This window comes from Marmota monax, unplaced genomic scaffold (genome assembly GCF_021218885.2).
Source record: "Marmota monax isolate L192 unplaced genomic scaffold, Marmota_monax_Labrador192_F-V1.1 WCK01_AAM20220418_F8-fsc00157, whole genome shotgun sequence".
Taxonomy (NCBI): domain Eukaryota; kingdom Metazoa; phylum Chordata; class Mammalia; order Rodentia; family Sciuridae; genus Marmota; species Marmota monax.
Window position 1 is genome coordinate 391,921 of NW_026694573.1, and position 17,015 is coordinate 408,935.

Consider the following 17,015-nt stretch of genomic DNA (forward strand, 5'->3'; position numbering starts at 1 on the left):
CTGCCCACATGCATTAGGGCCTCTAGGACAGGGCCCTGATGTGAGGCAGATTCCTGTGCCAAAGATCTCAGGAGGAAGGCCCTGAAAACAGCCCTGGGTATTTTGCCTTGAGTACCTCCCAAAATGACACATACAGCCAGAGTATAGCTCTGGAGCCAGGCAGGTGCAGTATGAATTGCAACTCTCCCTGGACCTCTGCTCAGGATCTGTGCAGGCCTTAAGGGGCCCAGACAGGGAGCACATTCTGTGAGGCCTGGGCCACAGAGTGAGGCATGTACTGCTGACTTGTCCCTGGCTACCCGGGAATGTGCTTCCCATTTGCCCACCCACAACAGTTTTGATTTCAGTCCCCCTGCCCATCCTGGTAGATGCCAATCCCTGGACATAAGCATGGTGGAGCCCTGGGGTACATATGCCCAAAGGCAGATTGGCTTGGGTCTCCATGCCACTCAGCAGAGCAGAACTGGCCTGTCCTCTTTCGGCTTCAGCTTCCCCACTGGCAAGTCCAGCTATTTAGCACATGGATCTCAGAAGGGCACAGTCTAGAGTTGTCCTGCCTAGAATTTCACTGTTGTGTACCCCCTGCAGGGTGATGGTAAGGTGACTGTAGTGCAAATCTACTATCTCTGATCTCTGATATGACATCTAGAATCTCTGTCAGCTGGGGGCACCAGACATAGGCCTGAGGTGGGGCCAGACCATGCCTTTAAGAGTGTCTAAATTGGAAGGATCAAGGATATTTTGGTGCTTTGGACTACAGTACATTCTGAGAGCTGGGTATTTCTGTCCTGTGAGAGCATCTGGCTGGACTTGACAGGAGACCAGGAGTGGCCACAGGAGACAGACAGTGCCACTAAAACTGTGACCCCCAATGTTTATGCATTTATGCATTCCAGGCTTCTGGAGTGCAATAGGGAGGAGGCTGCACAAAACTTTGAGGGTCCAGCCAGGAGTAACAAATGATGTCAGGAGGACATCCTGCATGTCCTATCTAGACCTCTTTAGGCCTGGGAAAACCTGCAATAGCCAAGGCATTGAAGCTCAGAGAGGCCTGTACCTCTCTAAGCTATTTATTTGCCAGTGGAACCCAAGGAGGCCCTAGGATGGGGAACCAGGCACCTACACTCCAGGGACATATGAGCAGCAGGTCCTGCCCCCTGATATCTGCCTCTTTTCCCCCAGGAGCAGAGCCCAGGGAGCCAGGCATCACTGGCCACAATGCCGGAGGCACCTGAGGTGCTAGAGGAGACAGTGACAGTGGAGGAGGACCCTGGTACACCTACCTCCCATGTATCCATTGTCACATCTGAAGATGGTACAACCCGGCGCACTGAAACCAAGGTATGGCTGGGTGCAGATGTTAAGAAAGCAAGCCAGGAAGCCCATAGCTCTCCCTTTGTGATGTGGGCATGTGAGCCAGCCCCTTAGGGGCCGCCTGTTTGGGTGGAAAATTGAGGCCACCCTGGCTCTGCTAGGGTACTGTCCAGGCCTCTTGGACTGCCCAGCTCACACACTACCGGCCTATCCACCAGGTCACCAAGACTGTCAAGACAGTGACCACGAGGACAGTACGGCAGGTGCCTTTGGGCCCAGATGGACTCCCCCTGCTGGATGGTGGCCCTCCACTTGGCCCTTTTGCTGATGGCCCTCTGGATCGGCATTTCCTACTGCGTGGTGGTGGTCCAGCAGCCACACTCTCCCGAACCTACCTCAGTAGTGGGAATGGCTTTCCTGATGGCCTTGAGCTCCGTGATGGCCCTAGCTATGGCAGCCTGTCCCGGGGTCTAGGGGTACGGCCCCCACGCACTGGCCCCCTTGGCCCAGGACCTGGTGATGGCTGCTTCACACTGCCTGGCCGCCGGGAGGCCTTCCCTGTGGGTCCTGAGCCTGGACCATCAAGTGGTCGTTCCCTGCCTGAGCGCTTCCAGGCAGAGCCCTATGGCTTGGAGGATGACACACGCAGCCTGGCCGCTGATGATGAGGGTGGCCCTGAGCTGGAGCCCGATTATGGCACAGCCACACGGAGAAGAGCTGAGTGTGGGCGGGGCCTTCGTGCCAGGTGAGCACCCCATTCCATGTGGCTGCCTCCTTTGGAAATTCTACCTTCTCTACCCAAGCCATAGAATACTCCACAGTCAAGCTGCCGGGGCTGAGTTAGTCATGCACACTTTAGTTTGGATCAGCCTTGACTCTTCTCAAGGACAGCAGCAAGGACAGACCCTGAGATGGTAGATGTTAGTCTGGACAGGAGAGAAGCTGGTGACAGTGCCAGATTCCTGCTTTGTTCCAAACAGATGGCTGTTAACACCAAAGTGCAAGAGATTCAGGGTGTTACTCTGAGCTCAAGGTCCCAGACTATCCTTGTGCTTCAGTCTCTCCCAGGTACCAGAATAATTAGAACCCATTGCCCCTAGTCCTTCCTGTCACAGCCTCTGGTTCTGTCTATATGCCTTATATGTGCAGAGTGGGAACATAATCACAGCCTGGGTCTGGATTTTTTATGTGACCCTAGGTGAGTTACTTGACCCTCCTAGCTCAGTCCCTACCCTGGGAAGTGGGTTTGATGAGAGCCCATGGGGCTACTGAGAGCAAAGGATATCTCATACTCTGAAGGGCTAGTAGCCTGAATGCTCTTCAGATGGTTCTACTAGAATGACCACATGAAGGGAAAGTCATTTACTTCCCCTACTTCCTGGTACTAGCCAGATGATCTTACAAAATGGGGTGAGATTTCCCACTCACTATCACAGAAAAATATTACATGGAAACACATTTAGTGCAGGATTGGTGATAGGGAGTGAGCAAACTCCCCATCCCCAGTGGCCTTTGGCTGGGATTTGGCTCTGTCATTGACTGTGAGTCAGTTCTTGCTTGGTCATGACTTTTGGCATGGTCAATTCTTGGGCATGACTTTTGGGACCCACTCCATGCTCAGTACTGAGATATAGATTCTGTCAGCCCAGCCCTGCTCTGGGCATTTATAGTCTTCTGGATACTGTGATGGGTAGCTCAGAGGGTAGGGCTGGCAGTGGCTGTAAAGATGTTCACTTGCCCTGCTCACCTGAACAGGGCCTATGAGGATATAGCAGATGATGCTGGTGAACTGACCGATGAGCGGCCCCTGTACCCAGCAGCAGCGGCACCACTGGCCCAGCCAGAGCGGGGCAGTCTGGGCAGCCTGGACCGGGTGGTACGTCGCTCACCCTCAGTGGACAGTGCCCGCAAGGAGCCACGCTGGAGGGACCCTGAGCTACCTGAAGTGCTGGCCATGCTTCGGCACCCTGTGGACCCTGTGAAGGCCAATGCAGCTGCCTACCTGCAGCACCTGTGCTTTGAGAATGAGAGTGTCAAGAGACGTGTACGGCAGCTGCGTGGACTGCCACTGCTTGTGGCACTGCTAGACCACCCTCGGGCCGAAGTGCGTCGCCGGGCCTGTGGAGCACTGCGCAATCTCTCCTATGGCCGTGACACCGACAACAAGGCTGCAATCCGGGATTGTGGCGGTGTGCCTGCTCTGGTGCGCCTGCTGCGAGCAGCCCGTGACAACGAGGTCCGTGAGCTGGTCACTGGTGAGTGGGACCTGGTCATGCCTACTTCCCCCAGGAAGAAAGGAGAGCAAGGCTCAGCCTGCAAGGGGTGAGGCCACCTGGGGGAGAGCACCCAGGAGGTCAGGAATTCCAGCTGCTGGGACTGTTTGCCCTGGGAGTGGGCATCCAGCCCAGATGCTGTGACAAATTCCCAGTCTCTATTACCATAGGCAGGGGTGCTGGTACCAGGACCCACCTTCCTGGTTCCCACCCCATGATAGTAGGGTAGTAGGGTTTGTGTCTTGTAGGACCTGAAGGAGCAGGCAGGGTCACATGACCATCTCTGTGTATGGCCTGGTGGCCTCAGGAACTTTGTTCCACCTACCTACATAGCAGGAATGGGTAGGAAGAGATGACACCTGCCAGGCCCCTCTGAAGCCCAGCTCTTCCCTCCCAGCTGGAAGCCACCTTTAGGTGCTGCCTGCATATCTTGCCTAGGCCAGGATGGTCTTCCAGAACCTCTCCTGGCTTTTTATTATTTTCTAACTTTTTGTGCAAGCTAGAGTGTAGCTCAGTCTTAGTGTGCTTGCCTTGCATGGACTAAGGCCCTGGTTCAATCCTCCGTCCATAAAAAGAAAAAGAAAAAAAACCTACACTGATTAACTTTACACAGTTAATCAGTGTAGGTTTTTTTTTTTTTCTTTTAACTGTGTAAAGCTGGGTACTTTGACTTATTCCTATAATCCCATCTACTTGGGAGACTGAGACAGGATTTCAAGTTCTGGGCTAGCTTCTGCAAAGAACTGGGGTTGTAGCTCAGTGGTAAGTGTCCCTGGGTTCAATTCCCAGTACCAAACCAAACCAAACCGAACAAAAAATTCCTATGTGGACTGGGGAACAAGGGTGGGGGCAGGTCCTGAGCATAGTCCCCAGGGGAGGCAGGGCCCAGTAGTCAGCATGGTTGGTCGGCGGCGCCCTGCAGGCACACTCTGGAACCTGTCATCCTACGAACCCCTGAAGATGGTCATCATTGACCATGGCCTGCAGACGCTGACCCATGAGGTCATCGTGCCCCACTCGGGCTGGGAGCGAGAGCCCAACGAGGACTCCAAGCCCCGGGATGCTGAGTGGACGACTGTCTTCAAGAACACATCAGGCTGCCTGAGGTGTGGGTAGGGGCTGGGCTCAGGCTGTTTCCACAGGATGACTGGGTATTTAATCAGGGAGGCAGAAACAGGTGCCAGAGACTGCACATACACCCGAGCCCTGTCCTGGTGGGTAACCATGTTCTCAAAGTCCCAGAGAGCATGGAAGACAGTGAACCACCTGGATCTTAGGAGTTTCAGAGCCACATCACGAGTCCTGTTGATGGGAAGTAGGACTGATGGGAGACCCCCAAGGGCAACCTCTAGACAGGAACTCCCACCTTTCCTATAATGTCCAACCACTCTAGCTCTGCCCATCATCCCATCACCATGATAGCTAGGGAGTAGGAGCAAGATCCTTGTGTCCAGTTACCTCTGAGTCTTGTCCCTTCATGTTTATGACCTTTGCTCTTCCCCTCCTATCTCTGGGAGGCCTTCCATAGACTCCACAGGCATCCATCAGGTCCTGCCCCAATGGTCCTGTGGGGTCCAGGCCTCTCAGTGTGGAGCCTAGTGCTGCTGCTGGGATGCAGGGGCAGAATTACCATGTACTGATGGATTCAGGCCTCCTTGGGCCCCTCTTTGGCCCTTCCTAATTAAACTGGGAGTCAGGGAAGACCCCCTTATGCCCAACAGATATGTTGAGCTAAAGCAGCCCACCTCCTGGAGTTGAAGTTGTCAGGACTTCCTGCCCCTCCTTCACTGTGCTTCAGGTTTTGGTATACTATCCCAGTGGGACTGTTGTGGCAGCAGCAGGGCCAATTGTACAGATGAAGACAAGCCCTTTGGGCCAGGGTTGGGGCTGGAGAAGTTCTTACGGGGGTTAAGGGGTCACCAGGCCTGCTCTCTGGCAATACAGGAATGTGAGCTCAGATGGTGCTGAGGCCAGGCGACGGCTCCGGGAATGTGAAGGACTGGTGGATGCGCTCCTGCATGCCCTGCAGTCAGCTGTGGGCAGAAAGGACACAGACAACAAGGTGGGCAGGGCAGGGACAGTCTTGCAGCCTCCTTCCAAGGATCAAAAACTGGATGGTGCAGGAATGGGACCCAGGGGTCTGGAACTGTCTGGGGGTGGCCCAAAGGGGCATGGGTGTGGATCTGGACATGACCCACCTGGCGTGGTCCTACTGATGGCAAGTGCTCCCTAAGATAGGGGTTTCCTCTTGTAGCCCCTCCTTGGCCTAACTGTGGCCAATCTTTCCTGAAAGCTAGTTCCACACACAGGGTCCTGGGATGGTCAGCAATCCCCAGACCCCGTGGCCCTGCCCCACCAGGTCACCTTTCCCCACAGTCTGTGGAGAACTGCGTATGCATCATGCGAAACCTGTCCTACCATGTGCACAAGGAGGTGCCTGGGGCTGACAGGTACCAGGAGGCTGAGCCTGGGCCCCCAGGCAGTGCTGCAGGCTCCCAGCGCCGGAGGAGGGATGACGCCAGCTGCTTTGGTGGCAAGAAGGCCAAAGGTGGGTGGGTGAGATTGGCATGCTCCCCCTAGACCCTATTCCCTGGGCTAAAGTCTCCCATATCCATGACAGACAACCACAAAAGCTGGAGGACATCTGGTCAGCCCTCCATGGCAGGTGAGGAAGTAGGGAACTGCTGTGGGTCACACAGCTAACGGGCCAGGGTTCACACCCAAGCCTGGTCTTCACCCTGTGTTGTGAGCCCCCCAGAAAAGTGTTCATGTTGTCTACTACTGCCCAAACTCTGTCCCTTAACTCTAGAAAAGGGTTCTGTTGGCTTGTGAATTTGGAAAGTGCTATAGGTGACACCCCCTGGTCATTTAAAGAGCACCTACATGTCCTAACAAGCCCTGCAGGTATACCCCACTCCAGCTGGGCTAGGCCTCTGCTGCACACTGTCCCCTTAGGTACCTGGGGGTTGCAGTTTCCAGGAACCTGCATCCCCTACCAGTTGCAGAACAGTGTACCTCCTTCACCTGCCCTGCTGATCCCAGGTCCTCCCTTGCCTGTCCCACTGGTGAGTTCTCAGCCCCAAAGAGTAATTGGGACAAGGTTCTTACTTGGCCCAAGGCACACAGTGGGAATCTGAGGGCACAGGGAGGGTGCCACCTGCTCAGGCTCATCTCCTCTCTCCTGTGCTTCCTCCGGCCGCCCAGAGGAATGGTTCCATCAAGGTGAGTTCCTGTTTGTCCTGCTGTCCAGGCCTGGCAGGTGCTGTAGCATCAGGGAGATGCGTGTCCCCATGGCTCAAGACAGTTTTCTATGACGTCTGCAGGGCAGTGGGTACAGTGGGCTCTTGGGATGCCTTCCAGCTTCAAGGCCCTGTCCCACCCCCAGTCCCATGAAAAGGCAGCCATCTCCATGACAACTACATGGACTTGACAAAGGCAGGAATATGAGCCATGGACTTGTGGGGAGCCTGAGAGGGAATACCCTCTGTAACATCAGACTCAGTTACCTAAGCAGGGTCAGGGCAGAGCAGAAAGTGTGCAAGGCCTGGGGTATGTCTATTACTCAGAGGGCAGAGTGTGTACCGGGGCAGAATGTGCCCCTATAATGTGGCTTAGTTGTCCCATGAGGATGGGCAAGGCAGGAACCTCAGGTCATTTGAGCTTGGCTTATTGCTTTCCAAGAGGAAGATGGCTAGAGGCACTGAGTTTGTTGTCCTGGAGGTATGCAAGCCAGGGCTGCACAAGAATTTGGTAGGGCCACTATAGGAACCCAGCCTGGGTAAGGGGGTTCTGGTTCGTAGAGGCTATGTTCATGTCTGGCCCCTGACTAGGGAATTTTCCCCTTAGATGGGACTTGACCCCAGCCCTGCCTCTCTGTGTGACCTCAGCAAGCACTGTCCCTGTCAGTTTCTCTATGCTTGTACCTAACTGCTACCCAGCATGGGCTCCTGTTTCCCTTATTTCAAATACCTGGAAGCTTCAAGGAAGCCATGAAGAGGCCTGTGGTACATTCCCAGAACCTGATGGAAGGTGAGGCCTAGTCCCCAGGGCAGGGCTGGGATGTCCTTAGGTCCCACCTCCCTGACCCAGACTAAAAAAGTGCTTCACACCCAGGGCCTCTCAGTGCCCAGGCCTGGACATTAAGGTTGTTTTTGATCTCTGGGCAGGAGAGGACGATGCCTAATCCTCTTGATATACTCTTGTGCCCCATGAAGATTTCCTCCCCTCACACTGCTTTTCTGTTTCAGGAAAGAAAGATGGTGAGATGGACCGGAACTTTGACACATTGGACCTGCCCAAGCGAACTGAGGCTGCAAAAGGTAAGTGGGAAGAGGCAGAGCCAGAAGTGGCCATGGGTACTTGGTGGGGCTACTGTATGAGCTGGGGAAGCCTTGTGCCATCAAGCAGGCTTGAAGAGTCTGAGGGGATCATTCAGACAGGGAAATGGGCCCATATGTTTGGGATTTCATGGAGGGGTCCAATCCCTGGGCACCTCGGAAGGGCTCAGAATCAGGATCAATATCACAGGTAATTTCAGGTAGGGTAGATGGGAAGATACAGGCCAGGCTCTGCTCAGTCACTCAGCAGGTAAAACAGGCCAGTCAGAGGGAAGGTAGGGCTTTCAGTATACTCCATGGGGGCTGGGAGCCAGTAGGTCATGGACCAGAGGGCCAGGACCCAAGAATGCCCCTCTTATGGACTCATGCAGGGACAGGGTTGTTCACCCTTCATGTCCTCTGTCCGCCGGATTCATGTATATGGATTGGCATTGTTTGCTGCACTCAGAACTAGCTCATGAAAGAAAACATTGCCCTGCAAGCTAGAAGAACCCAGATGTCCCCAAGATGGGTAGAAGGACCCAGCCCTGGGTGGGTGGGTGTGATGTGGGGCCATACCAGGCAGAGCAACAGGGCCTTAGAGGAGAATGCTTGGAGAGTTTGGGGAATAGTAAGCCCAGTTAGAGTAGAGGGAACATGAGACTTGAGGACAGGGGAGCGGTGATGAAATGTGAGAGGATAGGGGAAAGGGAAGTAATGTCTTAGAGCCAGACAGAGGCCCAAAGTAGGGAAAGGCAGGCTTGGAATGCTGCTTCCACCTCTGACTCTGGATCCTTCTGCAGGGCACCATCTTAGGGCAGCCATGATCACAATCCAGCTTAATTACTGGAGCTCTTAAGAGTGGTTGGCAGGGAGGGCAGGCCCTGTTGCTAGGGCAGGCCCCTCATTCACAGATTCATTTGCATTTGGGTTGGGTCAGGGGTCCTGTTTCCAGGGAGGGTAGCCAGGTGCCCTGGCCTGGTGGGGCTTGTTGCTAGTGGTATGTCCTGGTTGTCACCTCCTTTCCCCAAAAGTCCCCTGCTATGCTCAGGCTTCCAGGCAGATCCAGTCCCATTTCTTTGGCAGCATGGTTGAGGAAGGAATGTCCTCACCCAAACCTATTACCTTCTGAGTAAGCCTGTTTGCCCCTCTGTGAAATGGGAACATTTTCCTCTTTGGGTGGCTATAGGGTTCAATACATTGATAGAAAACATGTCCTGACTCCTCCACACTCATCCCTGGCCCCAGTTCACCACAGCTTTGGGAGTAAGGGTAGGGGGTTCTGGATGACTATGGGCTCTGGTTGTCCTTGTACCCAGGCTTTGAGCTACTGTACCAGCCAGAGGTAGTACGCCTCTACCTCTCCCTCCTCACGGAGAGTCGGAACTTCAACACCCTGGAAGCTGCAGCAGGTGCCCTACAAAACCTCAGTGCCGGCAACTGGATGGTAAGGGGCCAGTTTTGGCAGGGAGAGCATGACCTGGACAGGAAGGGAACTTCCCCAATCCCTGCCCAAGCTGGAGGGTATTTCGGGGGGAGGTGAGATACAGTGTGACTCCCCAAGGTCTGGGAGGTTCAAGGTACACACCCTGGGTGATAGAGGTAGTGCTGAGCTATTGGGGCAGGACTTTGTGAGGAACCACCCCTCGCTGAGCAGCCCATCTCCCTGTCCTCACCGCCACAGTGGGCCACATACATCCGTGCCACAGTGCGCAAGGAACGTGGGCTGCCGGTGCTGGTGGAGCTACTGCAGTCTGAAACTGACAAGGTGGTGCGTGCTGTAGCCATTGCATTGCGCAACCTCTCACTGGACCGTCGCAACAAAGACCTCATCGGTAAGGACATTGACAGGGCCAAGGTGTAGAACCATGAAGGCCGTTCACTTCTGGTTTGGGGTGGGTAGTTTGGGAATCCAGGCCCTGCCCTTGTGTCTTGGGCTGGTCCCAGCCAGCTACAGGAACTCACTGTCTTCCTGGCCCATTCTCCGAAGCTCAGCCCCCTGCTCTTAGGGGTCCTTATGGCGTCCTGGGGGCCTTCCTGGCAATGCCCCTTGCCTCAACCCTGCTCCTTCCCACACAGTTGGGCAGAGGTTATCTATGTCCTAATACCAGACCCTGCCTCTTAGGGAGCTACGCCATGGCAGAACTGGTGCGGAACGTGCGCAGTGCTCAGGCTCCAGCTCAACCCGGAGCCCGCCTGGAAGAAGACACAGTGGTTGCCGTTCTAAACACCATCCATGAGATTGTGTCCGACAGCCTGGATAATGCACGCTCACTCTTGCAGGCCCGTGGCGTGCCCGCGCTGGTGGCACTAGGAGCCAATAGGTGGGTAGGGGTGGGGACCAGGGGGTGGGAGTGGGGCCAGGAGGTGGGGTTGGGAGACTCGAAGGCCCCAGGAACTTATGATCCTGCCTCTGATCCTGCTGCAGCCAGTCGGTTCGGGAGGCAAAAGCAGCATCACATGTGCTTCAGACTGTTTGGAGTTACAAGGAGCTACGTAGTGCCCTACAGAGAGATGGCTGGACTAAGGCTCGCTTTCAGGTGTGGTCCACCCTGGCCTTCCCTCTCCCATTATACCATGTCAGGATTCCAAGGGTGCTGCTTCCCTCCTCACCCCCTGTTTTGTGTCTCTTTAAGTCGGCTGCTGCAGCAGCCAAAGCACCCAAGGCAGCTTCTAGTCCCGGAGGCTTCGATGACAGCACGCTGCCTCTAGTAGACAAGAGCCTTGGTAAGTACAGGCCAGAGGAAGAGGTGGATGGCACAAGAGTCCATCCCTAAGGCTCAAGAGTGGCTCCCCACCTGCGTTGATCGTGACAAGGTTGGGGGTGGCCCCTTTCCCTGCTCTCATCCTCCTGGGTATTTCCTTCCCATGCTGTCTATATTGGCACCAGGCTGGGTGGTGGGTGCCAGCAGGCAGAAGCTGGGCTGAAGAATGCAGTGACATTAGTGACAAGAGCACCCAAGGTCACTGAGGTCAGTCCTATGATGGGCTTATCTGCCTTGGTCATCTCTCCATCCCCAGTTGCTTGTCCTTTCCTTGTAACCAGCTACCTGCTTATGCCTTCCAGATGGTGAGAAGCCAGGCAGCCGTGATGTGATCCCCATGGATGCCCTTGGCCCAGGTGAGGGCAGGTGCTGTGAACTTGTTTCCTCCTCAGGGAGGAGGGAGGGCTCTGAGACAGTCCTGCTGGTTTTATGGGGTAAGTGTGGTTAGTGCTGGGAAGAACTTCCATGGACCTGCTCCCTGGAGAAGATTGGTTCAGGGATACCCAGGGAATATAATGCAGTACTGGTGAGAGCTGGCACCAGGACAGGTCTCCAAGGATCTGGTAGGTGGGGATCTTCTGCAAAAGCTCCCTGTCCAAGGGGTCTCCTGAGTTTGGCCTGAGAGGAGCTAACTTGTTCCTAGAGTGCCTGCCCCTCAGAGCTCCCCTCATGCCCCACCAACCCTAACCCACTCACAGATGGATATTCCACCATGGACCGGAGGGAGCGGAGGACTCTGGGCAGTGACTCTATAGGGGAGGCCTCAGAGAAGGAACCATTGAAAGTAAGTGATTGTGGGTAGGTGACCAAGGAGGCTGTATGTCTAGGGTTTGTCCAAGGAGCAGCTAGGTAGTACTCAGTTTGATCTGGTCCCTGGGGCATGACTAGGGTAACATTTATCCATGAACAGCTGGGAGCTGGAACCAAGCCTGGGAAGCAGCCCTTCACATCAGTCAGCCTTTGGGTGTTGGGTTCAGAGCTCCACCTGCTGGGAGGGAGGAAAAAGGGGATAGAGCTCCACCTAGCCACACAATGCACTGGACCGGAGCCTGAGAAAGTGACTCTGCATCCTTCTCTGCATGCATGTGTATGGTCCATGCCATGGTCCAGTGGAGAGTGCAGCACCCATCACCTGCTCTGTACCAGTCCCTGGCTTTATGTGAAGGCCTTTGTATGTGTCCACATGCCACCTAAGCCTACGTGAGCCATGCCAGCTGAGTTGCTCCATGCTGCCTTGGCAGGCCCATTCTCACACTGCCCTGGCCCTGACCCCACTGACCAGCTCAGCCCCGCCCTTCAGCTGCAACTAATGTGCTTTGTTCTGCCTCTGCCATCGTCCTGCCCACCCACCTATCCACCCATCTGTGTGCTGCAGCCTGACCCCTGCAGGAAGGCCCTTCTTCCCGGGCCCAGCAGGCCTTCGGTCAGGCTGGTGGACGCCGTGGGGGACACTAAGCCTCAGCCCGTTGACTCCTGGGTCTAGCTTGCATGCCTGGTATGTTCTCGTCTGGTTGTTTGTCCAACTGTTTTCCTATCCTCTGGGCAGGGCTTCTTGTTAATCTCTGTTGGCCGCATGCTCTGCTCTCCCTGTTGCTCCCTGGCAAGACCCAAGCTGCCAGCAAGCACAGCAGGCCCAAATGCCCATCTTAGGGAAGGCCAGACTGAGATCTGAGCAGGGATCCTCCCAGGGCCCATAGCCTCATAGCACTGTGAAATCAAGGTCCTGAGGAGATTAATCCATAGCAGGGGGTGGTCCCCCATAAGCCTTAAATTCCTCTAGCATAGGACTCCACCAGGTCCAACAAGTCAGGATTGGTCCTAGTGTCAAGTCCCTGGGGGTTGGCCCCTATCTCCTGATCCATAGTAGTTGCTTTTGTCCACATCTACATTCACATGGCCAGTGATCTCTGTCCAGAGGTTGCAGCATTTTTCTTCCTTCCATCTCCCTCTTCAGGGCCAGGACCCAACCATGTGTTCTTAGGGATCACCAGAAGGGCCATCCTGAGCAGACCCTGTCGTGGAGCTTGGAGCCCCCTGGCGGCTGAGATTCTCACCCGGAGCCAGGACCTTTATGGACACCCCTCCTGACCCACCCTGTCCATTCTTCCCTCTGCTCTCCCGACCTAACTCCCTAGGCCAGAGTTAGCTATTTACTGACATGGTGCTGTGTGTGGGCAGGGGTGGGGACCAGTGAAGTGGCAGGGGAGGGTAACTAGTTTTGCTTTGAGAGAACAGGAGAGAGCACCCTGTGTGCCCAGTGCCCCAGAGGAGCAATATGGAACTGAGGTGCAACTCCTGGGGACAGACAGCCAGGCAGGGAGGGAGGGGCTTGGGAAAAGAAGTGGGACCATGGAGAGTGGAGTCCTCCCCTGGCTGAAGCCCTACCCTGCTTAGAAGGCAGACTGCAGGCATGGGGCTGCTCCAAGAGGGCTGACCCAGGCAGGGGATTAGCGAGATGGAGTTCAGGCTATGCTTGCCCCTCTACCACTCATTGGGATCTGTGGATGTGTAGGATCCCCATATAGTGGAACTCTTCCCTGAACTGCCTCTAGCTGGGGCTGCTATGGGTGCCATATCTGCATCTGCCCAGAACCTCAAGTAACCTCCGGGACTGACCTCTGGCAGCAGCCCCCAAGGGAATGCTGTTCAGTGCCTGCTGTTTGTGACTTAAAAACAGAAGAAAAACACTGAAAAAAAGCATTAAAAACAAAACCAAAATAAGATTGTATTGGTAAACATCTAACTTTTTGTAAGAAAATTTTAAAAAAGCAACAAAGAACTTTCTGTTTTGTGTGGCTCAGCTTCTTTTTCCCAAGCCACTGGGCTTCTCCCTCAGCCTTGGGTAGGTAAAGGCTGACCAGTGCAGACTCTGCTCCTGCCCTTTGGGCATTTCTCCATATCCATTCACCCTGGCTACTTGCTAATTCCTTTTCTCTATGCTCAGAGAAGTGGGCTGGCTTATGGGTGGTTAGCTGGCCCTGAGACCAGGAATGGGCACAGGTGAGCTCAGCTTGGACAGCGTTTATATTTGTGTCCAGTATAGGAACTGGGATCCTGCTGGGGTGGCCAGTAATCTGATCACTTGGAGGAGCTGGGGCCTCAGAGCCAAGGTGGGGGCTGGAGCAGCTCTAGATTTAGGCATACACAAATCAACTCTGCTTCACCACTGGGTACCTGAGCAGCCAGAAGAAATGCTCTGGCTAGGCTAAGCCTGCCTTCCTTTGCATTAAACCAAGCTGACTGGGAATAGGAAGGAACATAATCATTTACAGTGCCACATGAGGGTCCAGGGAGTCAGGTACTTTGCATAGCCCTGCGTTCACCTCTACCTAGTGCCTGCTTAGAGATGGGTAAAGGCTGGCCAATTTCTGTTCTGTTTTTTTTTTTTTTTTTTTTCTTTTTTTTCAGTAATACTAAGTAAGGCTGGCTTCCACTTCACTGCTATGGCCAGAAATCCTAGGCTGGGTGTGATACACAGGACCCAGCCAGCCATGAGCCTAACCTGTAGCATTAGCATTCCATCAAGAGGAAATTGGCATGTTTGATATTAGCAAAGGGTCCTGGGAAAGAGGGAGCAGTGTGGCAGTTGAGAAGAACTATACTCAGTTATCTTGTATCTAAATACTTAATCTTTTCTTTCTTTCTTTTTTTCTTTGGTACTGGGAATTAAGCTTAGGGGTGCTCGACCACTAAGCCACATTCCCTGCCCTCTTTTGTATTTCATTTAGAGACAGGGTCTCACTGTGTTGCTTAGTGCCTCACTGTTGCTGAGACTGGCTTTGAACTCATAATCCTCCCAAGCCGCTGGGATTATAGGTATGCACAACCATGCCCAACGTTTAATTTTTAATTTCTATTTTGTCCTTTAAACATTATTTTAGTATAAGATTATTGCAGCTAGCCAATTTTAGTAAAGCAGTTATGATTCATTCTTAAAAAGAAAGTGAAAATTCAGGAGTCCAAAGTATGATATGAGTTGTTAATTCTGGTAGTTACTTTGCTGCCACCTACTGACAGCAAGCCTTGAGGACATCCTGAGTGGAAGGCACAGCAGTTTGTAGATGTCTGACTTCCACACCCCTTCCTGGATCTAATAGAGGTGTCAGTGCCTGAGGACCATATAGAAACCCTATTGGAATTCCACTTGCTGGTCAGTGACACCAAAGATACCACCTGCCCCAATTTGGTCTGTGTGTGTGTGTTTATGGTGTGTGTTGCTAAGGATGGAACCCAGAGCCTCACTAGGCAAGTGCTCTGAGCTATCCCCGCTACCCTCAATTTAGCTTTGTCAGCAGTATTTTCACACAATGAACCTATACTATGGAGCGTGACAGAGTGTGACAATCTGGAACTGCAACACAGAGAGGTCACTATATGGGCAAGGCCCAGGCCTTACAGGCCTAAAGTAAGCTTTGGATTTGAGGACAATCTCAGAATTATAGAAATGGCATTAGTAGAAGTTAGTCTATCTTGCCCTTTGGAGGACCAGGCTTGGCAGGGGAGCCCAGAGCAGGATAGACGATCAAGGCTGCACTGGACTGCTTGGGCCCTTGTAGATGGCTTTCTCAAGGCCATCCACCACCTTCCTGTATTCCAAATATGAGCTGTAATGTGTGCACTCAAAGTTGCTGCTTTCACGCACATATGCCAGATATTCTGGTGTTCCTGGGATGATGACATTGTCAGCCAAAAGTACTGTCCCCTTCCGCAGCAGGCCACATTCCTACAGAAGACAGACAGACAGAGTAATGAACCTATTATACTATGGAGCCAGGAAAATTCACCCCAAACCAGGTGCTCCTCCCCAAGATGCTGCTTCATGCACTGTCTTATGCCTTGCCCTAGGGACCAGGTCTCTCTCACTCCCTCATTTTCTCCCCAGAGCAACCAGTGTCAGAAAGGGTTGTGTTAGGTCCTAGTCCTGTGTCTGGAACATCAGCTTTCTGAAATGATGGGACTTTGGGACTTTTTGCTCCTCCTTTCTTTTTCTTTTTTTGTTCATGGTACTGGAGATCAAATCAAGGGCCTTATATATACTGGGCAGATGCTCTACCACTGAATCACTATCTCCACCCTTCCATTCACTCCTATATCCAACTCAGTCCCTAGAAAAACATGTGACACACAGCAATAAATCTCCATCAATAAATGCTTACTGGATGAGGAAGTAGAGGAAATGCTGGAACCAGAGCATGCTCCTGAGATAACTAGTTCTAGGAACACAGGCCCTTGAGCCCTAAGCAGCTTGGGCTGCTGCTACAGTCATTACAGACAAGAGCTGGTGACCCACAGGATTGGGGGGCAAGTTGATCTTGCCACTGACAAGACTACCCACTTCTCTGGATATCTCAAGGTTCATGCTTTTGCAGATCTCTATTCCACCAATTTTGGGGATATGGGAAGATACAGAGCTCTCTACAAGATGAAGGAGTCATTATTGAACATGCTGCAACAGGTGTGGCCCCCCAGGGTCTGCAGTCAGAAGAAAAACTCCATAAAATGTTTAAGCTGAGAGGTAGATGTGCACACATCAGAAAAATAAATATATAAATATTTATAAATAATAAAAGAAACCTGAATGGAAGTGTATCCTGGTGGGGAAAGAGGCAGTGCAAAAGGTCCCCCAGACACATCTTGGAGTTGAGTTTGGAAGCATGGAGGGTTGTTGGCTTTTTGTATCCCACCCCCACCCCACATAATTACAAAATAAAAGTTAAAAAGCAGTTTTTAGCAGCAGGATTTGGCCAGAGTACAGTTTTAAACATTAAAAGCAAAAACAAGCAACCCAGATTGGAGTATTACCCAGGCCCTGGGTTTGATCCCTTGTACTGTAAAACAACAATAAAGCCTGCACAATGGATATACACCAATAATTCCAATGACTTGGAAGGCTAAGGCTGTAGGATCTCAAGTTTAAGGCTAGCCTTGGCAAGACTCTTATCTCAAAAAGGGCTGGGAATATAGCTCAGTGATAGAGCACTTGTATTACCAAAACAACAACAAAGATAAGTGACCTTGGGTATCTCAAGTCACAGGCAGGAGGGGGCTCTCACTTGAAAATGACAGACATCACTCTGCACCTCTGCAGGGATGTGCTGCCCTATGTTCAACAGTCACCCAGCATTTTCAGCTGGAAGTGGTGGAGGGCAGTCTTTTTCAGCCTGTTGGCAGTGGAAGAAAGCCAAGGGGGCCCCCAGGCTACAGTAGTAGAGAACATAGCTGTAAGGTCACTTAGGTCAGGGGACAACCCCATGATCTGGAATTTGCACAGGAAGTACACTATGAATCACGATGTATTTCCTCTTAGGGAAAAAAAAAAACAATGTCCTAGCAAAGTAAGCTGAAAA

General features: G+C 52.9%; 2 protein-coding genes across 19 annotated transcripts in view; one reads left to right on the plus strand and one right to left on the minus strand.

Annotated features, from left to right (window-relative positions):
* The window catches only part of Arvcf (ARVCF delta catenin family member), a 49,516-nt gene extending 36,064 nt beyond the window's left edge, over positions 1-13,452 (plus strand). For 8 of the 14 annotated variants that reach the window (XM_058571708.1, XM_058571712.1, XM_058571706.1 and 5 more), the window contains 16 exons: positions 1,183-1,341; positions 1,533-2,059; positions 3,070-3,569; positions 4,510-4,693; positions 5,532-5,649; positions 5,964-6,135; positions 6,792-6,809; positions 7,835-7,906; positions 9,223-9,350; positions 9,588-9,738; positions 10,029-10,227; positions 10,332-10,630; positions 10,971-11,024; positions 11,367-11,452; positions 12,044-12,163; positions 12,623-13,452. In XM_058571708.1, coding sequence (XP_058427691.1) covers positions 1,183-1,341; positions 1,533-2,059; positions 3,070-3,569; positions 4,510-4,693; positions 5,532-5,649; positions 5,964-6,135; positions 6,792-6,809; positions 7,835-7,906; positions 9,223-9,350; positions 9,588-9,738; positions 10,029-10,227; positions 10,332-10,630; positions 10,971-11,024; positions 11,367-11,452; positions 12,044-12,151 — 2,775 coding nt within the window. In that variant the 3' untranslated portion in view covers positions 12,152-12,163; positions 12,623-13,452. The remainder of the gene's footprint in view (positions 1-1,182; positions 1,342-1,532; positions 2,060-3,069; positions 3,570-4,509; positions 4,694-5,531; positions 5,650-5,963; positions 6,136-6,791; positions 6,810-7,834; positions 7,907-9,222; positions 9,351-9,587; positions 9,739-10,028; positions 10,228-10,331; positions 10,631-10,970; positions 11,025-11,366; positions 11,453-12,043; positions 12,164-12,622) is intronic. The other 6 variants (XM_058571710.1, XM_058571717.1, XM_058571711.1 and 3 more) reach the window with 4 other exon arrangements.
* Positions 13,369-17,015, minus strand: part of Comt (catechol-O-methyltransferase) — a 31,980-nt gene continuing 28,333 nt past the window's right edge. For all 5 annotated transcript variants that reach the window (XM_058571724.1, XM_046421129.2, XM_058571725.1 and 2 more), the window contains one exon: positions 13,369-15,391. In XM_058571724.1, the coding sequence (XP_058427707.1) occupies positions 15,191-15,391 (201 nt within the window). In that variant the 3' untranslated portion in view covers positions 13,369-15,190. The remainder of the gene's footprint in view (positions 15,392-17,015) is intronic.